The sequence below is a fragment of the Strigops habroptila genome, chromosome 11, assembly GCF_004027225.2.
Source record: "Strigops habroptila isolate Jane chromosome 11, bStrHab1.2.pri, whole genome shotgun sequence".
Classification (NCBI taxonomy): domain Eukaryota; kingdom Metazoa; phylum Chordata; class Aves; order Psittaciformes; family Psittacidae; genus Strigops; species Strigops habroptila.
Genome location: NC_046360.1, coordinates 22,327,106 through 22,353,634, shown reverse-complemented (window position 1 = coordinate 22,353,634; position 26,529 = coordinate 22,327,106). Strand labels below are relative to the sequence as shown.

Sequence of the window (26,529 nt, the reverse complement as noted above, 5' to 3'; positions counted from 1 at the left end):
GATGTTATAAAACACCAAAAGCACAGAGAATGATTCAGGGTAGTTCTGAAGAAAACAACTCAATACACAACTGAAATCAAGAACACTTAAAAAAACAACTCATGAGGTGTAACAGCTTCTTTAGACCAAGAAAAATCTCATTTCTGGATGCATTTAAAACAAAAATGTGCTAAAACCACTCAAGCCACAGTTCAAACCTCACTCAGGCTGTTCGGGAAGCAAGCAGGTGTAGTGAGCCACACTACAAATTACTCACATTTTCTATTATTCTTAAGCCTGTCCCCCCAGCACGGGTCTCCCCTTCAGTTCCTGGCTCACTTCCCTGCTCCCTTCCTATTCCTGTTTACTCTAATGTGTAAACCGCTCTTGCTGAAAAGACACCACAACCAGCACAGTTGGATTTCAGGTCTCCTATTTAGTTCAGCACACAGCACATTGTACTTTTCCTGCAGGCACGGTGTGGGATGCCCAGGGAGGGTCCCACCTCACGCGAGTGGCATTTTTAACCTCAACATCCAAACTACAGCTCCAGGTTCAGCAGCAAAATCGGATGGCAGTAACACGAGACTCTTCTTTAAATAAACTTTTTCTTTTTCCCTTTTAGACCAATTCTACCATCTGCACTATAGTTGTCTTCATGGAAGAACACAAGAGATTTCCATCTCTCAGTACCAGGAAACTTGATATCTTGTTTATATTTGGAAACAGAAATCTCTGCGTATCACAAGCATGGGGAGAACTCAGCAAAGGTTAAAGGATACCAACACTTCCAACACACTCAGCCTTTCTTAGGACAGGTGGTAACTGTTCTTTCAAAGAGTAGTGGCTTGCGTAGGAAATATCATATGTCCAAAAAAAGAGAATGAAGTATTATTACATGCCCTTATCAGACTCATGGACATGCTGACAACCTGCTAAGTATGCTCCACAATAGCTCTTACTCCTCAAATAGAGAGGGGCAAATATTTGCCCAAAAGTCTGAGCTACATTACATCATCTGAAAAACCTACAAGTCTTGAGTGTAAAGTAGGTTCACTTTATCTTCCAGCTGATTGTTAAACTCATCTTTAACTTTTCATTGTAATGCTATGAATTATCATTTCCCAAAATTTAGAAATGTATGTTCAGTTAGCTTTTGTTTGCTGATGACGGTATCTGTTTTAAAGGAAGCTCTTAGCTCTCCCAACCCCAATCTCATTTTGCTATTTTTAACAACCACAGTTGGTTATATTGGCCTTTCATCAGGCTCAGAGCTCACAAAATTCAGAGCTCGAATATCACCATCACTTTTAGGGGAGAATTTTTAACTTACTGAAGGAATAACCTGGAAAACGACAGAAATAAGTAATTTAAAAACCCCTAAAAACTGCTGAGAGAGTAGAGCTGTTAAAGCACAGACCATAGCTGTCTGCGAATCAGGGTGGAGCTGCTCAAAGCTTTGGCTGCAAGTCATTCTATGAAAAATAATTTCATTGCAAATGTTGTTAGAACAGATTAAGATTTCTTCACTCATTAAACCAGCATTTTACTTTAATATCACCACAAAACGCTTAAATTCACTGCTCCAGAACCAAAGTGGGATGAAACATCAGCTGGAACACATCACGTATGGTCAGTCAAAACCAAGAGTGAACTTTGTCTGATTTTTCTCCCACCTAGAGAATGCCAGCTCACCCTGTTCCACCAAACAGCACCGAGCTGCTCAACAGCAGCAACAACCCCACTTCTGTCCAACTCCAAAAAGCACTTTGTATGTAAAAAACACTGTTTGCAATGTCTAACCCATTCCTGTTTGAAGAGAAACACAGAGCAACATGAACGCTCTGTGCTTTTGAACAGGTTTGGAAGCCCAGTGGTGCTAACAGGGAATACTACACAGACCTTGAGGCTTCCCAGCCGTGCTCTTTACCAAGCTGCTGGCAGCACCAAGTCTACAATAAGGTGTTACCATCAGATAACTGTAAAGGGCAGTTAAGCTCCTTAAATGAGGCACAGGTCACTTAACACACTGAAAGGGTCAATTAGTAACTTACACTGCCACTTAATTGCTACAAGGAGCTCCTGAGAAAGCCAGTTTGCATGCTGCTCCAGCTACCCTTCGCTTCTACGTATGTTTAAAACCCGCTCCCATCTGGAACAAAGCTGCCAAAGGTCCTTGTCACTCCACTCATCCGTGGTCTCTGCTGTTTCCTTCCAGGTCTGCGGTGCAGCGAGAAGGGCCCAGATTGCTTTGCACTGTATAGTGCCCAAATCTCACCAGTACACCCAGAGCTCTCCTGTGACTCATTTTTCATAGGCAAAAATAATAATATTTTTTTTTAAATCTTCCTGCTTTATTTTAGGGAGTTTCATTGAGTCAGAAGGATTTTTTAAAAAACTTTCGTTACGAGCACCCAGACCTTCTGCTGTTCCACTCATCCGTAAGAGCTCATCCCAGCTCACGTTTACGCTTTACTAAGGTTTTACAATCAAAGAAGACCAGGTGAACATCCTCACAGTTCAACCACTGAGCACACTGAGCTGGGGAGTTTCAGGTGGTTTCCTCCCTTTAGGAAGCTGACGCAACTGAGGGCCGTGCTTCACTATAGCATATAACAAACCTGCGCTGCCTCTCATGCACAGCGCTGCCTCAGTACCCCTGGTTATTTACCGCAGCATTTACCACATCAATGTGGAACATGAAAAACTCATTGAATAAAGCTTCAAGCAAAAATGCTGTACAAGGCTCCAGAATGAGCACAGTAAATTAATTTTTTAACTGCGGCATGCAGTAGGACTACATAACCCATGAAAAATCTCAGAAATCAAGTATCTGGTTTTTGACATCTGAATGCAGAAACACCCCCGGACTGTGGTGAAGGACGATCTCTATGGCAAGGTTCACACTAGCTAGAAATCTTTGACAGTCAGAATCCAGTTGCTCTTCTGGTTTTATTGGCAGGACAGTTGCAGCAAAGCAGGCCCTGTTTAAACCAAGCCTTTACTGTAGTCTGTTGGTATTTTTTGAAAGCTCCTATTGCACAGCCCCATCCTCACAGGTTAGTGGATCCAGGATACACAGAGGACTGGTTTAAGGAAGCTGCCTTCCTGAGGGTCCATATGTTTGTACTAAATGTCCTGACCAGTATGATTTCAAACTACTCAATAAAACCTCAGATATTTACACCAGAGATTCTCATTACTGTGCGAAAACTTGCAAATTAATATCACAGATGACAACAAGCAAAACCCCATTTAATTCATTTAATCCTAAAACACAAGTCATTAATCTAACGCTGCACAGGTGTACCTATACGTGTGTTCTCTCTTTCTCCCTGTATCCTTAATTGCTACAAGTCCTAAGTGAATCCAGCTTTCTACTTCAGAGAGACGTATTTTTCCATATTAGACAGGGTGACTGAGCCACACATTAGCTCAGTCATCACACATTAGCCAAAGCACAACTTTGGCAAAGGTGGGGAAAGAAACCAGATGCGATTCTCATCTCTGTGGCCTCGCCGTACCACTAGTTTTTCTCAGTAAAGCTTTCAAATCAAGCTAACATTTTCTCAAGTAAAATTGAGAAGTGTCCTACAGAGGTTCTGTGGAGAACGCTTATCCACTCTGGAGGTGAGAAAATTGCCTGTAAGAATATTAGAAGTTTCCCACGTAGGTAAATCATTTCCCATTTATCACTATTTCTAATAGCATTATTGTGAACACTTACTCTTCCTTTCTGAATTTTACCCTTAATTATGTCCTGCTGCTCTCTGATATGTACAGGAAGAGAAAGAATACTGAACTGTACTGTTTGACATGAGAAGACAGTGAAATATTAAGTATATCAGCCCTTAAAAATACCTGCAATGGAAACAGTCTACACCAGACTGTTGTGATCTTTGGATTCAAGTTAAATTCTCACTGCAAATAATTTTCATGCATCTTTAATGTGATTTAGTTGAAAACTGTCATACTGGACATTTAAGTACATCATATTGAAGTCTACAAGACCTTCAATTAAGGCTAACCTAAAGGTTTCTCACCCTGAAACTTAAGATATATTTCAATCCGATTTTAATAATAGTTAATCTTTTCCACCCATACCAGCTGCAAGGCCATGAATAAATAAAGACAGGTTGGAATTTCAGCAGCTGAGAAAGACTGTGACAAGAATGAAAGTTGTCTTTTCCTCTTGTAGTGCAGGAGAGCATCACAAGCAACAACCCACACCACTGTCTGGGTTCTTGCTGGCTGAGAGCCTGTATATAAAAACCAAAAAGACAGAGGATAATCTCCAAAAACTGCTAAAAACCATCAAGTGGAAAAAATTACACCAGTCAAAGAATACGAAAGAAATGTTCCAGTAGTGCCCAGGATTGGTCTAACAGAAAGCACTTCAGAAAACAATATTAAGAAGACACAACAAAACCAATGTGCTTATGGGTAGCATTTGCTTTGAACTCAGTAAGTAAAGTTCTCTTCAGTTATTGTTTGCTTTTCACAGCCACCTGTACTCAAACCAGGCACAAAAAAGATGCTCAGGAAAATAGCTGTTGAGTAATTTTGAGACAGTATCAAACCCTGCCTAGCTATTCCAAAAGCACAGAGAGGACTGTGTGACCTCTGATACTTTTTGAGGAAGATGGAAAAATCACAATAAAGGTTTTAGTACAGAGGGATGTGCTATCAGCCTGTGAACACCCCACTGCTAACCACGTATACATTTCCCAACTGTTCTTCTCAGCTGCTCAAAACTTCTTCTTTTTCTTACACTACGTGACAGAATTTAGCAGTTTCCACTAGCAGAGGAAACAGTATCTGCATGTGCCAGGGGACATTCTGCATATCTATGCATGCTGCTTTTTCTTGCGTATTTGAGAATATAATGCTGACAACAACTTCATTGGTTAATAATCAAAAAGCATATTTCAGCATCATAAGGCAGATGAAAGCATTCTGCTAAAAGCACTATAGATTAAAATCACATTTAATATTTCTTCAGTAACACTGATAGCAATTAGACTTCCATAAAGTAAAGATACAAAACCTAACAACAGTGAATTGTCCTCTGAGAAGAGCTGCTTGTTGGACAAGTACCAAAGGAAAGTAATACTCTGATAAAATCCTAATCCAACTGTTTACACTGGTCAAATTAAAATTTACTTTATATTTACTGTACTAACACAATTGGTAGGGACCTCCTCAAGGAAAAGGAACAAACCATGGCAGGCAAGTCAGAGTAACGGATGGTCCTTACCCCCACAAGAGTGTACAATCCCAGAACTGTTTCCCAGAAAGCTGTTGGTATCCCTAGCCATCCTATGCCAATGCTTTTCCTGGCCTGGTGTTTCAAGGTGAACTAAAACCTGAGCTAATTTATCATAATCTACCCCTCGGTAGCAGGTTAGGAGTTGATATCCCAAGCCTATCAAAGTAGGCACACCAAGGCACATCAGAAAACCAGGATGGATTACAATGGCAGCAATCAACCTCAGTTACCTGACTTTTTAAATCAGCAGCACAACTACGTCAAAATATTAAGAAAAAGACGAACACAAGGACAGAACAAGATAATATTAAACATTTTTACAGATAAATGCCTTAAAATAGTAGTGGTAAAGCCACTGAGGTTTTCATAAGCCCATCTCATAGCGGTACCATGAAGAAGACAAAGCTTAAAAACACAATTACTAAGATGGGTCAGATTTTGTTCTGCTTTAAGTCAATGATACACCCTGCTTTTGAAACAGAGCAATAACAAACATAAGCCCTGTAACCAGAATCTAACTCACAGTCCTTGAAATGTGAATTTCTCCCTGTATACAGTACACAGCATCACACACATCCACTATGAAACATGCACTGTGCTCATGTCTGCTTCATCTTGCTTGCCAAGCTTTTTGAGACTCGTTAGCCTGGGAGCTGAGCCAGACCAATACCTGCATCATGCTGCTGTTCTCCATTCATCTCCACAGCAGCCCAGTGGTTATTTCGAGCAGCCAGAAGCAGGGGAATCCGAGGCTGTCACGGTTTGGTGGTCATGAGTTGCCTCCTGCCTTCGATTCTACTGGCAGCCAGGACATTCAATAAGGGATCCTGAAAAAAACCAGAAAGGGATAACTGATGAGAATATGTTTATCAGATTTTAATTAAAGATACATTAAAAACATTACTCCAGCAATAAGCCAAAAACCTTAAAGCAAACAAGGACCTCTCACTGTGTTTATGTATGTTTAGCTATTCCACAGCCCTCATCTACAATTTCATAAATCAATCAATTATAAAGCTGACCTTTAACATCTGTTCAGACCCCCACAAATCCATCCCTCTCAAAGGCTCCTTCAACTCTTCACAAGGCTAAAGAAGCAGTGAACTAACCAAGCCATGGCTTAGGAAAAAGACAAAACAAGAATCCGGCTCCTTTATCACCTGGACCAATGAAAATAGCTAAAGTCAAGAAAGCCAGACTGATACTGGTAAAGAAGGAGCACACTGAAGCTTACAAAATGTCTGCTCAGGCTGTGGGTATCTAATACTTTAGCCATCTACTTTCCACAAGCCTTCAGGCAATCTGCAGCTCTGGTCTTGAACAGCTACAAGACAAGTTTAAATATACGTGTACATTTTAAACTTACTAGATTCTTAACAGTTCAACCAAGGAGCCATCACTTCATCACTTTAATAGGACTTCAACACACCAGTGAAACTGTTCTGCTGTGACACAGTAGCTCATCTATTATCAAAATGTCGCCTCATGTAAGTGGAAAAACCAATTAATACTCTGTATACCAGGAGTATTCTCTTATAATATACACATGCAAGGTATGTACTTTATTTAATTTCATTTTATATTTTACCAGTCTTAAAATATTCTTTGGCTTTTATGGCAGTTCATTTTACTGTGTATCAACTGGTAAAACATATTTTAAAATAATCCATACAGGTATATTAGTCACCTGTCATTCTGTATACTTAAAAGATGTCTGTACTGACTTCACCCATGCCAATGGGTCCTGTACAACAGCAAAGGACTGCTCCTAACTATATTACGTTAAAATGATGATCCTGGGGTATGAGAAAAACAAGCAAGTGCTAGAATAACGGCCTATCCATAACACATAGTTCTTCCACTTCCCAAGCTTATTAAGCATCCCCTTCATTGCCAAGGACACAGCCCCCCTCTACTCTCCTAATACTCATCTCTGCCAATACAGCCTCGAACTGCTTTGGAGAACACCACAACAAGGGTATCTTGCAGTCTGTTTTGACAACCCCACCCTACAAATATAGAACTTGTACAAATGTAGATGGCTGAACCGTTTAAAATCTTATTCTGCTACCCCCAACCAGAAACTATTGCCATGTAGAACATCTGAGAACGCAGTGTAAAAAAAATACCCTGAAACTGGCTCTCACACCTTCGTTTTACTACACACATGCATGTGCACACACAGAGTGTTCTACAGTTATGCGAGTTGACGGTATTCCTGCCCCGATGTGTATCAGGAGAAAATCACCTGTGTTTTTTAACCTACCAGGTTAAAAATCAGGTTTTAAAACACACAGACTGTACTTCTCACCTAAACATACTTTGAATAACTATGGTTTAAAAAACAGAAGCCCTACACATTTGAAAAGTTTTAAGGTTTTTTTGAGTTTCACATACCTATAATGTCTACGGAGACGACCTCATAATCCTTAGAGAGGTTTTGCAGGAGGGTTTTTTTAATGTAATTTTTAATGTTAAAAAATCCAATCTATTTTAAGTGGCGTTTTTTCTAACACAGCGTGGATAAATCTGTAAAAAAAGCAAGTTGCCTACCAGATGGAAACACAAAGATCTTACTACAAAATGAGAGATCTTCCAATACAACACTGCTTCTAAAGACGCAAGCATCATTTCACTTCTGAAGGTATAACTGGACTGGACACACAGTAACCACAAATGACTGAAGACACTGTCCAGCCCTTCTCTGAAAGAGCATCTTCCACCCCACCACAACTGTAAGCAGACCATAAGCAGCTTTATGCAGGCTGCAGTTGCATTTGTATTGTCATTCAAATAAGCAGTTTGTGAACTCCAGCTGGTCTGAAAAATTCTAACTAAATGTTGTTTTCCTTTGAAATCTGTCTGTTTGTTAAAAATTGAAGTATTTTGCAGAAGGAGTTCTATTACAGGGAAGCAGAAGCTTAGGTGGGAGAATGACTGCTTCTGCCAGCTTGCCTGCCCAGCTCCTCAGCGGTCTCTCAGAGCAGGCAGCTCCCGTGATCCCAGGCACCAGGACTGGGTGGTTGCCCATGGCCGGGACTGCAAAGGGCAGTGTCACTGTCCCTCCGATAGTAGCATTTTTAGGCTCCCATGGTCCCCATGCAAAGCAAGTTAGTCAAGACACGCCTCCACCATTTAGACACAGAGAACTTGGAAAGAAATCCCCAAACCACCCCACAGCTCCCTAATTCCATTTTGTGGAGGATTTCCACGGCTTAATTGTAAAATGCTGTGTAGCAGGCTGCAAATGTCCTGAGCACGTCTGTGGAACATCCAGGCTTGCTAGCTGGCAACATCACACAAGTCAAACCAAACTCCACTTACACTTCAACTGAAAGCGAGATGCCAAAGCCGTGCTGTAGACTGAGCTACAGTCCTTGGCATGAATTTTAAGGGGCCTGCAGTGCAAAGCACTGAAAAGCCTGGCTGAAGCCTCCTGTACACAACACCAATAGCTTCATTCGCACACAAATAAAACAACAAAGTTGAGTAGAATTAAAGAAACATCCACCAGCAGTGCTCAGTGCTGTGGGAAGTTCTCAAGTACAATCAAAAATACAGCCAACTTTAAAAACTTTTATTACATGTGAGAATAAAAATTTTTAAGAGTAGGAAGAGGTACCATTAAGAGCTCCTATTGAATGGTAGCTTAATGCCACAAGAATCTGCTGTGTAGAAGACACTAGTATGCTTTTATCATTATAGCTCCAGGAATGTGCCTGAAAGGAAACTCAGCTGCCAGCTTCTGCTGTACTGCTTCTAACCTGCTCTTCTACAGCTCAGAAAGACCTTGCTTGGCATATACCTACAGGGTGCCAAGTTAACTCCCAACTCAGCTCTGACTCCGTGAGAAAGTCACTGAGAAATTAAGTCGAGGTACCAATCTCTAGCAACCTCCAGGGGTTCCTCACATACTTCTTCCACACTAAGGACAAAGCAGTGCAGGATTCCTTCTGGAAACTCCTGAAGACTTTCCTCCTGTAGAGAAACTGACAACCTGAGCTTCCATTTATTCTATCCTGGATGAAGTCATGCTGGATGATGATGTCAACAGCAATCTGCACGACGTTTGGTATACAGTGAAGAATTAACCAGCAAAATACTTTTTAATCACAAATCACAATATCTCCTGGTAATGGCCTATCGTAAGTCTATCAGCTGCCACACTACTAAGCCAAAACAAAGGCAACACTGCGAAAATGCCGAGCAAAGCATGTAGTCCAACAAACCTGGGGCTATGCCACCAGTTTCTAACAGTGTAGCCCTGGCAGAGTATCCTCAGAATTTAACTGCAATTAAGATATTTTCAGTTTATGGGACCCAGATCTTAATTAATTTTTACAACTAAACTAGGTGATGTAAAACTGACTTCAGGGGTTTTTTTGCAACATGGAAATATTTAAGACCACCCCCCCCCCAATAAACAAAACCCAAAACCAAACACAAAACCCCAAGTAAACACAAAACCCATCCAAACCCAAACCCCGAGGAGGCTGTTTATTTAACAGATGCCAAATACTGGCAGCTCCTGTTGAAGTTGATTGATATTCTGCCCAAGTCAAGTTGGGTTTCATAAGCAGCTCTGGTGGGTTATGTACACAAAATTGAGAGTACTTGTAATTAGCACCCGCCATGGCTGATGCTTACAGTCTGGCACCCCAAAGATTATCTTTTGATAAATCTCGAGGGGAGGGGAGCACAAGTGCTGCTGGAACAGAGCTGATTTTGGAAATACTTTGGACTCTTCACTCTCACTTCTGCATTTCAAACCTCCTTTCAGCACATGAAATATTCAGATGTTAGCAACTGGAAGCAGTATTAAGAACAGTTACAGTTCATTAAAGCCAGATGGCTCACTTGAATATGAAAAGAAATCAAACATAAATTGGATGTTGAATTAAAGTAAATCAGCTGGTGTCTGAGGCTTAATATTATTTTACAACAAAGGCGCATGAGACAGTGGGGACAGGAGACACCCCTGCGGACTGGGAAGAAGCTACAGAAAGGATTAGGTTTCAGCAAACTCTTTGATGCAAAGGCATCCAGTAAAATGTATTTCAAAACCCTGTGTCTACCATATAGAGCTTCCCCTGCGCAGGCAGGCAGAAAGCCTATTGCAGAGGTCTATCAGAGCAGGGAAAGGTTTCTTCGGCACCTGAAACCTACAACTCCACTACTGAATACCGAGATAACAAGGGAAGATAAAAGTCCTTTTTGTTATTGTTGGACCATACACTGGAGATGGCAAGAAAGGGGGTTATATGTCCTCCTGGTCCCTATGCCCGTTCACACATGCTTGTCACTTCGAGGAAATACTAATTACATGATCCTTATGAGGGGAGATGGCACATGCACTTCATCTAAAGACTTCCGTAACTAATTCTTCATTGTAGGACTCACAGCTCCAGTTTATGCTATCATAAACAATGCCCTGTTCAGCTCATCTTCTAATTAGGTCCAGCGCTAACAGCGGAGGTTCTTGTTGGCATTTCAGAAAGAGAAGCTATTCAGGACAAAAGCACTTCCCTACTACAAACTTGAGTCTGAAAAACCTTCACAAAGAAGAGTGTGAAGTACAAACCAGTTACAGCTGAGCACCCAGCAGCAACCCTTCCCCAGTGTCCAGTTATAAATAGGAAACAACCAGTTGTTCCTGTGTTTCCTCGTCCATTTTAACTCCGTAACCCTTGCAGTGAATATTCCCAATTCATCTTGCATCTCTGAAACATGGGACACAGACCCTGCCGAGCCTTATTCCTGGCACTGCCGCATTATTTTGCTGTTACAACCTGCAGCCAGTTCCAGATGCTCACTTGCCCTCTGCTTTTATTATTACTTCAGAAACAAGCAATTCCCACAGTCTGCAGAAGATGACTTCAAGGTTTTTTCTAACCTTTCTCCTAATCTAACGCCGCTACAGACACTTATGAATATAGCATCAGCTGCCCCAGAACATGAGATAATGGAGAAGGGAGGGATGTTTGAATCAAGATCTGTATGAGACTTGCGGGCCACACACTTTATCAGTGTACAAGCAGATCTAAGCCAGTTGGGTGAGGTCCTTCACCCTAGGAGATAAGCCAGGCAGAAAACATCAGGCCTCTGGAAAACACATTTGCACCCTCTCCAAGGACAAAGAGACTCCACCCGGCCTGACTGAGCCTTTGCCAACTCATCACTGATGGAAGAAAGTAAAAAAATGGAAAGGACCAGCTAGGATAACAACTTAAGTAGAAGTATTTAAAATTCCAGTATAATTCTATAAAAACAACAACAAAAAAAATCTATTTTTTTCTTTTTCTTTTTTCCCCTGTGAAAAAAGCACAAAGAGAACACCATATAATAAACTATTCAGGTAGGAGCCAACTATTTTAGGTCCACTTACAAGGTGTAGTACTTGATTCCTCATAAACATTTTTATGAAATCCATTACTGGTATACTGATGAGTTTTGTATCACAGTAGTTTGGAGTACGTTTACTTAATATTTTCAGCACAAAAAAGTAAAGATATCTGGAGTAAGCAAATTTCTCAGAACCAAAATCAACAGTACTGGAGTAAATTAACTTTCAAGCTATTCAGTGCAAGTTTCATTCAGTCTTCGGTAGCAATGCACTGGCAGTACAGCAACACCCAAACCTCCCACCCCCATGTTAAGGTCAGTCCATTTCCTTAAAACAGCTATATGCTTTTGGGGGAGAATGTCTGAGACTCTGCCTAGACACGGCTGCCAGCTCAGTGAAGGATACAGCTGATTACCTGCCACAGCAAATCAGCAACCATCTCCATCAGGGCCTAATGGCAGATATTTGCCTCCTTTGAAAAAAACCTCACCCTTGAAATCAGGGCTGAGACAGACAAAAGCAAACACATATTGAGAACAGTAGTGTAAGAAATCTTTAATATCTGTGATGGGAAGGAACTGTCTAAAATTCACAGATCAGCAAATGTCTGCACGAGCACTTCTGCTTCACTCGGATAAGCGACTCACCAAAGCCCCACAAAGCCGCAGCAGCAGGAGCGCGCAAGCTGCCTCCTGCAAGCTTCCCTCCCCTGCTCGAGGATTTTTAATTCCATTCACACCGCACAAGCTCAGGGTAGGCACAAAACCAGCCTCTGTCTAACCTGCCAACCTCTCACTTCTCGTATTTTGTGATTCAACAACCACACCAACACTTCTCTGAGGGCCCATTAACCGTTCTTGCCTACCCACAGCACCAGGAGGACAGTACACAGCTGTCAGATAGGATATTCACATTCTTTTCTTGGGAAGCAAAGTATCATACATACCTAATTCTATGTCCTTGCCTCTTGCCCCATCTCCTTGTCATTCTCCTTGCTGGAGCCCTCAGGAGAAGTCCTACTTCTCCAAGAGAGGGTCTCCAGAGTCCCACACTTCATACAAGCTCCTAGTTCTCTAAGCCTTTTAGAGACAAAAAAGGGTTTAAGACTTTCTGTGCAATTCATTTCTCTTATTTAGTCACTGACAGTTGGAAGCCTGGATAACACTTAAGATATTTTCTAACTTTCAGTTGTATAAATACAGTAGGTATTTCACAAGCATGTGCCTTCCAAGTACCTGAACCTCCACAAACAAAAAACAAACTGGAAGACTTCTCACAATCTCCAACTTATTCTGGAATTCCCATTTTTCAAACCATTTTACTTGCTGTTCTGTGACGAGCAAAAATCAATTTCAGTTGCTTCTGCAGGAAAACCCAGAGGTCTTGGCTCAGCACTGTGAGCGCACTCCAAATCTTTCCAAGACAGCCCTGAACGGCCCAGAAAGTAGACTATAGAGAGGCAAAATAAAGTTTGACGCTTCTATAACAAAGTAATAAAAATACTACTGCTTTCATTAAAGTCACTGCTGCCACAGGAATCATCCCGTCCAATGTGGACAATAGAAACCTTTGCCTGACCTGCACCTCTTGAAAACATTATTTTTATACACATGTATTTTTACACACATGTATTTTTACACACATGTCTGTAAACAGGAGCTTATTTGCTTGCTTCTGTAAGGACTTACCAAAGATCACTGAATCGCCATTTACTGTAGGTGTGATCTGAGTTTCCCACCTTCCGCTCTCCCCCCTCTGACCCTTCTCTTACAGTCAAGTTGTACAACTGTGTTCTTCTGTAACAGGCCACAGGCACGGTCCTGGTGAGCAGCCCCTCCTCAGCAGCTCAGGCTGCAGACTTTGCTGTGCATGGTTTTGCTCTGCCCAGCGACCACAGCAGTAACCAAGAACCAACTATACCCTTCATGAGAAATTGTTATTTCATCAAAAGCAGTCAAAATTTCTGAAGTTTCAGCATCTCTAACCTCTCTCCCAAGTCTCTACTCTTGTCAACTTATTTCGGCTTTGTCCTTGCAAGGAAAAAAATTGTGTTCATCTTAACACTCAACTTGGCTACTTGCAAAGGAAGCTCTCCTGGAGACACGGCATGGAATTCCTGCCATCCCTTTCATCTTTTTGCCTGCCAAGAGCATGCTTGAGTGTTCTTATCTGAACAGCTTCTGTACGGCCTCTGAGAACAAACCCCACAGAACACAGAGATTATGTGTGTGTATAAATGCAAATAGAAACTACTATCACTAGAGTTAGATTATTTATTAAAACTTCCTATATTTCTCTATCACACCTGCACTGCAATCTCTGCTTACAGACCAGTACTCATAACAGTTCCACCCTTCCACAGAATCATAGAATCACAGAACCAACTAGGTTGGAAAAGCCCTTTAAGGTCATCAAGTCCAACCTTTACTCCAGCCAAGGCCACCACTAAACCATGTCATCTACATGGTGTGTGAACACTTCCATGGACAGTGATTCCACCACTGCCCTAAGCAGCCCGTTCCAATGCTTGACCACCTTCCCAGTGAAGAAATGTTCCCTAATATCAATCTAAACCTCCCCTGGAGCAGCTTGAGGCCATTACCTCTTGTCCTATCGCTTGTTACTTGGGAGAAGAGACCAGTCACCTCCTGGCTCCATCTGCCTTTCAGGCAGTTGTAGAGAGCGATGAAGTCCCCCCTCAAGCCTTCCCTTCTCCAGACTAAACCCCCCAGGTCCCTCAGCCGTTCCTCACCACACTTGTGCTCCAGGCCCTGCACCAGCTCCCTTGCTCTTCTCTGGACCTGCTCCAGCACCTCAGTGTCTCTCTTGCAGTGAGGGGCCCAGAACTGAACACAGGATTTGAGGTGCAGCCTCGCCAGTGCCCAGCACAGGGGGACAATCACTGCCCTGGTCCTGCTGGCTACACTATTGCTGATACAGGCCACGATGCTGTTGGCCTTCTTGGCTACCTGGGCACAAGTTGGCTCATGGCGTCAATCAGCACTCCCAGGTCCTTTTGCATTTCCCTGCTACTTCTATTAAAGCTACTCTAGCAAAGATAACTATAAGATGTTCATCTCTCCCATTGCAACGGCAACACTGAGATTCTTCTAGAGAGCGGTACGTAAAGAACACACCTTATATTCTTACCTTTCCAAAGAAATTCTCAGAAAATATAAAAGGGACAAAGGATCTGCTGTGGAGAATCCAGAATGCAACCATCAGTAGCAACCCAGACTTACAGTAAGCAGCACACCTTCCAAATAGCAGCAACTACAGGACTGCGAGCACCTCTGCAGGGAGGTTAGCCAGCCCACACGACTGCAGACCACTTCGAGAGCAAACCTAGTTTTATTTATTCCAAGGGTTTATTAAAAAAATAAAGCCTCAGTGTACAACAGCTTCCTGGGGTTTACCCACCACCCACAAACAAAGCTGGCAGAACACCAACACACACTGCTCTGCTCATACTGAATCAGCAAACCCCAAAGTTACTTGCCGGATGCCATCACCTCCTGCCCAGCACGCAGCCGTGCGGACATAGCTGGCTTCACTAGTGAGCTTATGGCAGAGCACTCACGTCAGGTTAAATACAGCAAAGTGCTGGCATTGCACAGGCAAATAAACAAAAACCTCGCAGCAGATTGGAAGGTTAGAGCCTGGCAAGCCTTCCTGCCTTGAAAATGTGGAAATGTTCCCTGTGAACGTGCATTTTTATTAGCATAAAAATATCTACCAGAGAAAAGGAGAATCCGCTTTGTCACAAAATGGGACCAATGCTTGTACCTTTATCTCAGCCTTTTATTAGAGCTACTTGTACATCGTAGAAAACCCAACAAGCAGTAATCTATTTAACCAAATTCTGTGGATACAATATGTGGCATTATCTTTTTCATTTAGATCATGCCAATTTAAGCCCGTTTTCCAATCCCAACCCCTGCCTGCAGTCCAGTCGCTTCCAGGATTTGATTCACCATCTGGATATGCCTGACTATGCATATAACACACCTAAAACTGGGAAGCCTGGTTAATAAGCGTTGAAAACACTCAGGTCCAGCTCAACAAATTAGGAGATCTGCCTTTACAACCTGCGCTGCGCTATGCAGCTGGTAAAGCAATTTCCATGGGACTATGCGCTAAGCCCAGCTGAGAATGTAAAAGTCTCAGCTCTGTTCCCAGCTAATTCAGATGCCACCAGACAGCCAGAGCATTCACCTGACAGAGGAAAAAACACACAACAGGGTGTCCCAAAAAGTTCCTTTGTATTTATAACTGGTTGCAAATAGAAGCTATTAAGAGTTGCTTTGTTTCATTCTTCAACATTTAAGATAGCGGGGTTTTTTCCAACTCATTCGGGTTTCATTTTGGTTTTTTAAATGCAAAATCTCCAGCATTTTTCTGCTTTCTTCGTCTACTTTTTGCACATAAACACTAAAAGATTATTGGGGGTTATCAGCCAAATAAAGAAACCAGATGGAACAGGCTGCTCTGCTTTCACTGTTGATTTTTTATTATGTGTCCTGTAGCACAAATACAACTGCCTAAAGTTAAAAGCTGGGTAAGAAGATGAAGGAAGAAAGTGAAGTTCCTGCTGTTCCCAAGTCCCAGACAACAGCTCGGCAACTTCTTATCTTCTTATTTTCTGCATGAAGACAGGCAACGCGGCCAAGTAAATATTTTGCCAGTAACATGTAGTGTAATTCATGGTGAGATAATAATAGAGCACTCAAATGGAAAGAAAGTGACTCCTACCTCTACTCCTGAATCCCCAGCACATTTAGGTACTGAACCCAACATGACATAATGATGTAATACAGATGGCTGCCCAACAGAAAGTGGCATACAAGAGTCAAACTGCCTGCAGCAGTGGAACAGCCATCTGATTAAGAGACCCTTTAAAGTTAGTTTGAGCAGCCTTTAAGTGAAACACACACCACCTCAAACAGCACTACAAAGTATCTGGTTTCTCAGCTCCCCCACAGTAATGGGAGTAGTATCCTGGTTTAGACTTCTGAAGTGAAATGACTAAACTTTTTGTCAGAGTCACCACCAGTTTCATTCTTCTGGCTTGAAATAAAAATGCACAGAACTCACTCGGATGCTGTTCGAGAGACAAGTAAGCCAATGCCAAGTGTTAAGATCTCCAGTACAGGGTCCTGGAGAGCAACCTGTGGAGAGCTAGAGGTGGCCAAGTGGACCACACAAGCGCTTAACAACTATGAGCTCCAAAAGAAAGAAGAAAATCATGCCCTTTCCATGGTCTCAAGGAAGACCACTTCCATTGCTAAGCGGCAGAAGACAGAGCACCAATGGATGAACGTAATTAAGGATACAATACTCAGCTATTCACTGTGTGAGAGAAAAGCATTTTAAACCGAAAAACACATTCATTGCACAAATATTTTAGGCAATTATCAAAGATACAAATTCATCTGTAAGTGCCATAAACATGAAAATTCCTGGAGAATCTGCAAAAAATTCAACTGCTAGAACACTAGACGTGGAAACTCCTTTCCATGTGCAAAGGATGTCAGTCCTGCAGATAAAGTATGAAGGTCAGTGCAGTCTTAAAGTTAAAATAAATAGCTCTAAATACTGTTATGAGGCTCGACTTATTCAAACAAGTTCTCTTTGCTGACTCATATTCTGTGTATACTTTACAGGAAAGCCTCTGAACACAATCTGAGTGGGACACTCAATTTGGCTCAGCACCTGAGCCATGTAAAGGGAAAAAACCTGCACCTTCTTCAAACCCTTTTTTGAAACTGAACTCATATCCCAGAAAGCATCTTAATGGATGTCACCACTGCACACAATACAGCAATTGAAGGAGAAGTCATGGAGGGGGAAGGAAGGCACTTTGCAAATATGACATTTTAAAAAAGTCAATCATATAAAATGCTTTTAATATGTAAAAGCATACTCCTGCTTGTTTCCTTCCTTTGTCATGTCACTGAAACAGTGCCCGATACAGAAAAAGGTAACCTATTACACCCATTTCACAGAAGAACTCCTAAGCCACAAGTTACACACAGAAAGGGAAACCCTCCCTCAAACGCCAACACAACCACGGGACAAACTAGACCCCATCAGCCAGAGGGCTGACACCATCCCCAGACATTTGAGATACACAGTAAAGCCCAGCCTAACACCAAGGACATTTATTCCCAACAAGGACGCTCTCCATCCCACCAATACAGGACTTTAAAGGTTAGGAGCTAAACCTAGTTGTCAACACGCTGGCATCTAGTTACAGATCTCATTTTCCTAGAGCAAGCAGGAACTCCAACACATCTCCAACTCAACTGGTGTCTTCAGTGCACATCACTTGCAATATTATAGCCAAGCTCCTAGATTTGGGTTTAAAAATAGACTTGCTGGTCCAACCTTAGGGTCCTACTTTTAAAATATGGGCACTGATATTAGGGGACAACAAAGGCAGTGGCATCTCAGTCATACTTCTTTCCAGACATGGAGTGCCAGGCTTTCTTCCCTGAGCAAACAACCAACCCCTGTTAGTCAGACTGTCGGTGGCAGGCTAGAGTGAAAATTAGAGATGGAAAATGCTTGGTTTCAAAGTTTATAGTTTTCGTACCATATAATTTCAATGTAAATAATTCAAGTTAAAATAATTTCAATTAAAAAACCCCCATAACACAGGACCACTATTTGTTGTTATGTACACTAACGATACTTGAACATACAGCCTACACAGACAGATGCAACCACGGATCTAACTGCTGTCCAAGAGACGGAAAACCTTCTTTAACAAGCAGCGGCACTAAGAAAACATGACTGCAAATAAAAGCTGCAGAAGCAAATAGTTTTACCAAAAGCACTCATTGCAACAAATTGAGTTGGATCAAAACAGACTCAGAACTCATAATTTTCCTTATGAAGAAATTAACTTACTCCTGGGGAGCCAGCACGGGTCACAGAACAGGGAAACGAAATGGGGAAAGCCTGTGGCTGCAGAAGTTGTCTTTGGCAGCTGAAACCGACTATTATTTTCCCTAGCAAGGACTCTGTGCTACCTACTATCGAGAAGTAAGCCTCAATGTATCAAGTGAATTCCAGTGCTGGAGCTCATATGTTTGAGAGGTGATAAATGGAAAGAGGATTTTAAAAAGTGACAACCACACCCAGCATTCATTTAACAAACTCTACAAAGCCATCATCAAGTCCATCAATGCTTAGGCTTTGCTTTCAGAAACGCGGATAAGCAGTTTTTCATTTCAGATGAAACTGAGAATAAATGAAGCTACAAACTAAAGAGTCAGGACTCCAGCCCTGTTGTATCATTTTCTTCACAGAACCACGTTTCAAGAGCACAGCATTGCTTCAAGACTTCTATGCCTCAGGTTTTTATTTTCATAGCTTAATCTCACTGCCTCATTACTGTGAAAGGCAATGTCTCATTACCACTGAAGTACTGGAACGCTACCAAATAGCACTGCAGACAGCAGGTGCCGGCACTACCACAGCATCTGCAACAGCCCCGCTCCGTGCTCCCCTCTCCCCACTGGCTCCTGGGAGCCAGCAGTGTAGGACAGGCTCCGGGCCAGGGCTGCACCTCTGCTCCTCCTTCCAGCCACTGCTGCTTCTCCCTGGGGCCCAGCAAAGCACATGCGGCCTCATGTGCAGCATCGCCGATTTCAGGATGGTACTACACAAAGAGAAGGAGGATCACCATCACAGGATGGAGCAGTTGAACGTGATGGAATTATCTCCTGCTAACAGTTCACTGCATGAGAGCTCTCACTGCCCTGCACTACATCAGCTTGGGGCCGAGGAGCAGTGAAGTGAGGACACCCCCTTCCTCCTCCCTACAGCTCCTGCAGCCTGTGGCTGACCCACTCTTCACAAAGCCCACTACTTCACCAAGCACAGTACAGTACAGAAACACCAGGAGTACAGAAAATTAAACAGTAGCAGGTTTCACTTCTTCTGTAAGGACATGTTCTGTTCTCCATCCCCTGGCAGACCAGCTCCAGCACCAACCCAAAGCATGCTACCTATACACCATCCAAATGTAAGGCCTTGACAGAACTACAGTGACTTCCTACTCACAGGCGTTCCCTAATTTAAAAGCAAAAACATGACTGTAAATGACCATCTTTAAAAAGGGTGGAAGCCAAAAATAAGACCGCAATTCTGTCATGCATGGAAACCAATGGGGAATGCATCTTAAAGGCTATGCCCCTTTGCTCCAGCCTCTAAATGTGAATATAAGAGCTTCTAATTCCATTTTTATTAAATATACTCTTTTTCTGTCTCAACTATTTGAGTAAAAAATTGCCACCTCAAGTCAGAAATCCTAGACGAGGCAAAATTCAACTTCCTACAATGCATATTTAAAGATACCCCTAAGAGAAAGGGTGTAGAGGGCAGGTTACCCTACATCCTAACTTCCACCGACTGTTCAAGAAAAGCCCTCTGCATTTTGAGTTTGGCAATCAGACCTTTATTTTGATCCCCAACCTGTTTTCCTGTGCATTCTCAAACAGCTCCAGTACTGCTACCATGAGACATGTTCTGACCTGAGCTGCTCTGTATCTTCCAAAGATAGTGTCACTGACGAAACGTCACGGTCCCTGTAGAAGTAGGAAGTCTTGAGTATAATCACCTCAAACTAATCTAACCTAAGTTACTTTAACACTGATTCAACAAGATTCACCAGCCCAGTGTAGGATCTATCACTCCCACATGAGAAATGATAAAGCTGCCAATGATGTTACATGATTTCCCTGCAGGTGCAGGAAAGCCCATGGTGGAAGCAGGATGAGAAGCAGCTCAGCAGTCACGCGTGTGGCTGTATAAGTTGTTGAAGTGGTGTATCTGTCAGGTACTACTGGGAATTCAGATTGTAACAGCAAAAATCAGTGTATTTTCCCCAACAGTGACAAATATGAGTTTACTGACACAGTTCAAATGCTTACGGCAAAGCCAGTGATACTGAGTAACTAGACAGAAATACCTGAATTATTTAGTAGACAGTGCAGAAGCACCAAACAAGCCAAAGCATGATCTCACCAAGAACGAGGGGCGAAAAAACCCCAACAGCTATTAGTGTTCCATTGAAGAGAAGAAACAGCTGACTTCACAGACAGCAGCCATGGCAGAGGAGGGAGCGACTGCACGGCCAAGGATGGTGACCAGCAGCACTGCTGCTTTCCGAGAGCCACCACTCCACTGAGTGGGCTGCAACAACCAGAGACTTCTTTTGTTTTTCATGTGGACAATCTTTCTGACAGGCTATCCAAAATCCCCAAAGTACTCCTTGGCCAGCATCAGGGAAAAAGGGGAATGGAAAGTGCACATTTCAACCATTCCTTTCAATAAACCTGTAGAGAAAATCCTGACCAAATGATCACGGCTAGCATTTCTTCAAAGGGAACATTTCTTCCTCATTTAACTTACAAAACTCTGACTCCTGCAAATGACATTTTATTTATAGCAGTGGTATTTGCTGTATAACTGATTGGGGAAGGCTGTAAATGAGCATCATTGCATATATATGGAAAACAATGATAAAGCAGTCATCAAAAAGCTACAGAAGATTTAAATATTCAAATAAGGCAATCTGCATAACCCCCACCTGCATTTTAATTTTGCAGAACTTATTTCATAGTTTTGTGCTGTGGATGATCCGTGCAAGCTATTTCTCTTCCACAGAAAAATGGCATCTTGCACTTTAAGAAGTGTCCACCAATTCCCAGAGTCACATTAATTTTAATTCCTGGAGAGAAGGTAAAGGAGGTTTTGCCGTAGGAGGACAGGTTCTTTATTCAAAGTCTAAGTGCTCAAGGCAAGAAGCCAAAGGTGAAGACACTGATGAGCCACAGTAAGGTTACGGTGGCAGTGAACTGCATCAAGGCTTCTCACCTGCCAAGCAAAACAAGATTATGACTTGTAGCTCTCTAAAATGCCAGCTATGAAAACAGGGAGGAGAGGAAAACAGCGCTGCGGAGGTGAGGGAGATGAGACCTCACAGCAAGCCAGCCTGTATACTTGAGCAAGGATCTCCAAAGGAGAAAAGGGACTGACTTGTGGAGAACCCCCACAAAGAACAGGCTTGTACCAAGCAAGTGAAAAAGACATAATCACAAACTGGAAAGCTAAATGAACACCTGTGAGCCTAGGTAATAATAATAATAACAATAATCACATTGCCCATGCAGTTCTCTTTTTGTCAAATTCTGCAAAAACAAAGGGCAAACAAAAACTCTTGCTCTTCCCTTGACCACAGCCACCTCACATCCACAAACTCAGTTTCTTTCAGGACACTAGAAGATTTTCTATGCATCAGCCAAACAAATCCATGGCGCTGTGATGTGAGAAAAGGCTCCAAGACCAGCATCCCAGAGAGCTTATACATTCCCTGCATCCATGAACTCTGCAGCATTACTTCAATAAACACTGTAAATATTTCTCACAGCCTCCTAAATTGTCAACTTCCAGTGATTTTTACTGGTTCAACTTTCCACTCCGTCTTCGCTATGTGATAGTACAAAACCCTACACGCGATGCTACCAAGATTATTGCATTATTTAAATAACATCTGAGTTAATTTTCATTGATGTTAATTACAAGTTGGTTCATTAGTATGTCAGTTACTGTGATAAAATTCAGTTATTGAGAAGAAAAGAAAAAGCTACTGGCAGTTTCTGGCCCAAACTGGTTGTATGCATCATGGCTTTATGCTGGCTTAGGGTAACCCATGAGGCTGGGGACGTGCTCAGTGCAATTCATGCTTCCAGCTCTGGAGCACCTGCACTCAAGGACAGCTTCTGAAGAGCAGAAAAGGGGAAAAGAGCAGGAGAGGGAGTTTGCCTCTTTGAAATCAGCATGAGGAAGAAAACTGGAATAAATGCAATTTTTTTTTCAGAGCTGTCCTTTACCCATCCTAAATTTTGTTTCAGTCTAGCACTCACTTTCAGATGAAGATGAAACAGAGAGTTTAGATTTTCAGTGTGTGAAGGGAAGTGGAAACACAGAGCTGTGTCACGCTTCCAATTCAAACTACCTCGACACAAATAGGGACTCATGTAATTGCTTTGTTCACCTCTGCACCTGGATTCAGTGAGGAACCAGTGGACATCGTGCTGACCCTGGGTCTGCACCACAAAAAAAGCTTCCACTGCACCATGCCTCCACAAAACAGTGAGTAACGACAAAGAGAGTGAAAATCAAAGCACTAACAGTTAATGTCCAAATAAGTTCTTGCCTCAACATGTGCTACAAGGACCTTTGATGTTGCAGAAAGAGGAGGAACCTGGAAGAAAAGGTCAGGCTTCCCCTAGGAATGACAGCTCCTTAGGGCTCAGCCTCGACATAGAACAAGGAAATGTATCTCAAAAAGATGTTTGCTTCTCAACTATACCCCGTACTTTAAAAGACTCATAAGGATTCTTTACAACTTGGCTATAGTTCCACGCATAACTAAACAGAATAGGGATGCACTACTCCCTAAAAAAGGCACCTTCACACCCACTCATTCATCCCTATCCCACAGTAAACCTTCCACTGGAGCAAATTCATGCAGCAAAACTAAACAGGAGACTCTGTCCAGGCTAAAACTCCCCCTTATTTTTAAGATCTATAAGAAACTATTATCCTGTTCGTCTTCTGGTCAGGTACAGCACTCAATTCTAGCAGCAAAGATGAATGCAATTTCGTAACTTCCATGATTTATAAACCCATTAGTGTCACATCATCCTGGCTATCATACAGTGCGCACTGATTCTACAATCCCTTGGCGCAGTAACACCCATTTTGCATGGTACAGAAGGATGGAGCAAAGGCTCCATTCTGATGGAGCCATAAGAAGTATTTAAGCACAGACCTGAAACGACGGAGCTTGGAGTAACAAAGTCTACTTTCTTCATTTATATTAACTCCCAGAACTTCTCAAGCAGGAATTAACTTGCAACAGCAGCACCTGAAGCAGCACAGCATGCAGCTCAGTGACCCTGGTTTTTGCTGAGAAGGGATGTGCAGCAGAGGCTTAAACCCAGGCTTGTTCCACAGGTGCTGCGCAGTTCCAGGAGGTTGCACTGAGCACCACGGCAGGCTGCAGCGTTCTGTAGCACCCACATTCTGTAAACCTCCCCCAGCATCACAGCAAGAGGAGCCACGGGAGGACAGCACCGGCTTTGTCAGACTACGACTTTGCAGATGGATGCGTTCTGACTTACGAGCTACGCAGTTGCTTTTAGTAAGTTTTAAAGTGCAAAACAGTAGCTTGAATCATACTTTCAGGTTAACTGCATCTTCAGCAATATCCCTTTTCTTCAAGCACCAACCCCAAATAAGAAGCCCTGAAACCTTGTTTAGCCCTTCTCATTGTTTGCTCTCAGTAGCAATGCTTTGCTTACCACCTGCCAAAGCGGGAGCTGAGCAACTTCTCACTGCCACCTAGCAGCTGCCTTCGCCCTCTCTTCCTTCCACCCACTAGCTCTATACATGCATGATGTATGTTGTGGACTGAAGAGAACACCAGTGCTGTTACAGACAGCTTTACACATTACAGCCTCCAAAAAAACCCCAACAATTCACAACCAGTGCAAGCGAAGCCGCTCTTTTTTAATTTTTATTATTTAATATAATACTGATACTTAACAAGCTCTACATAGTCAATCATTGTACAGTCACACACAGGGTTGATCTGTTTTAGGAAAATTATATGTAAGGATAAAATTCCACTGTGCACTTTTACTTTCTAATCCAAGCACTTGTGGAACTGAGAGCCATCCATTTATGGAGTGAGTCTCCTCAAGCTGGTTCTGATGAAAGAACCATGACACCCAGATTATGTGAAATAAGCACAGCCAATGCAGGGGTGTGCATTTATCAGCTAAGTTATCAGTTAAGCATCATTATGCTGCTTAACTTGTGTATTTGGTAAGTTGTCCTTGATAAGATAAACTTATATCTAGTAGGAAAAGATCCATGGGGACACAAGCATCCATACAGCAACAAAACCCCCTGAATTAGAAGTTCTATATAGATGATGGTTATCTCTTGCTTCCCAATGACAGTAGTACTGACAAGCACTCGGAGGGGTTATGTCTATCAGCATTTACTAGTACTGGATCAATTGCTTCTGACCAGTTTCCCATTAAGGGTTGAACACAAGAAGACCTTACCCATGTTGGTATTTATACAAGCAACTGTACCCAGCATTCAGGCATGTTATATAAACTAACTTAACCAGCATAAGTAACGTGGCTTGCACATCATTACATGTACTCTGTCCCTACTACACTCTGAGGAAGGAACCCCTCTATTCACTCCTTTGGGCGACCAGATGTAGGCTTTCTCAAGTAAGCTACAGCAGTACTCTCCATGTGCATCCTGTATCAGTTAATGGAAGGCCAGCATATGGTGTACTTCATTGTTCTAGTTTGCTGAGAAAGCCGACAGGCAGACTAACAGTTAATAAAATAAGAATCTATTATTGCACTAACACTGAACTTGTATACTTTAGAGAAGACTGAAGCTATTTTACTTGATAGCAGCTGTGTTTACACTATAGCACAGTCTGGTACCTCCGAAATTCAAGTGAACTTATATCCGACTGGTTCCAAGGGAAAAAAAGCTGTTAAGAGGAGAAACATACTTCAGCTTTTTGTGTTAAATGAGAATCTTTACTTCAGCTGCTTTTAAAGATACCACAACTTCATTTACCATGGACCAGGAGCACAAACTGAAACCAAAATATACTGAAAACAGTTGTTTCATTCAAACAGTAGCATCATACGAAGATTCATCAGTGCTCACCAGATGACATTTTCCCCTTCTCCCCAGCAAGGTACACAAATATATTTTAATCAGCATGAGAGCCAGTTTACAGTTTAGACTCTGTGCCACATCCATCAGTCACCGTCAAGAATAGAGCGCCTGTCCTCTAAAGTTTTCTTCAGATGAAAAAAAAAATGCCCACCGTCAAGATAATTCAGTATTACTTTTTATTGATTCAGGCTTGCTAGATATCTTCCTTTCTCCTCTTAACACTTGCTGAACAGAATGGGAAATAACACTTTATCTAGAACTAACAAAAGCTTTGGACATCTATTCTGCATGATTCAGTCAGCTGGACCAGATCTCTGGAGTTGATTGCTCAGGAAGGGAAAAATTTACTTGCTTTAACTGAAAACCACAGTATACATTATGTTGAGGATGCCAGATCCATCACAAAAGGACCACCACAGCAGTGACCCCCAGCTGGGGACTGCCATCAGCCTTCAAGCATCATCTGTGAGTCTCCTGCTCCGGCTAAGCAGAAAACCCAATTCAGTAAAGCCAGGCACTGGCAGGGACACTGCGACCGGTGCTCTGCATCCGTGAAGCCACAGTCAGGCTGCCCCAGCTCCTGCCACAAACAGCACCAGTTGTGCAACCTGGGAAAGTCAACTGTTCTTCAGCCTGGCCATTTCACTCACTGCTCAGGATACAAGATGAAGTTGTTTTGTGGGTTTTACTTAACATTTCTTCTTGGGCAACCACTCTTCTATTTTAACTGAGGTTTACTCCATTTGCCTTTGGTTTACAGTGCTAGATCTGGATGGGCTGGCTAATACAGACAATTTCTCCTGAGTTTAGAGGAACACAGGTAGAACAGACCTGAAGAGCAGCAAATCATGAGTTCAAAGGTCTCCTATTGCCCAGCATACCAAGACAGACTACTGCCTCTAGAGAGCAGCAAGACAACAACTGCCTGCTAGCTGCAGCTGGGCTCTAGAGATGGGAGTCCATCTTTCCCGCAGTGTGCTACTTTCCCAGCACTATTCTCCTCTAAAAGTAAGGCAATGAAACTCCATTGTATCAGCCAGTTTGTCTACTTTGTCTTGGCTTCCTTCTTACCCAGGAGAAAAGGCAAAAATAATACAAATTAGAAAGGTCTGAGAGAAAATACTGCATCTAAATACAGAGAGAG

At 42.4% G+C, this 26,529-nt stretch overlaps 1 protein-coding gene across 4 annotated transcripts in view; it reads right to left on the bottom strand.

Annotated features, from left to right (window-relative positions):
- SFMBT1 (Scm like with four mbt domains 1) overlaps positions 1-26,529 on the bottom strand; it is an 80,236-nt gene that overhangs the window by 26,557 nt on the left and 27,150 nt on the right. For 3 of the 4 annotated variants that reach the window (XM_030501800.1, XM_030501798.1, XM_030501802.1), the window contains exon 2: positions 5,919-6,075. In XM_030501800.1, the coding sequence (XP_030357660.1) occupies positions 5,919-5,946 (28 nt within the window). In that variant the 5' untranslated portion in view covers positions 5,947-6,075. Of the gene's footprint in view, positions 1-5,918; positions 6,076-7,645; positions 7,718-26,529 lie in introns of those variants that run through there. The other variant, XM_030501799.1, reaches the window with a different exon arrangement.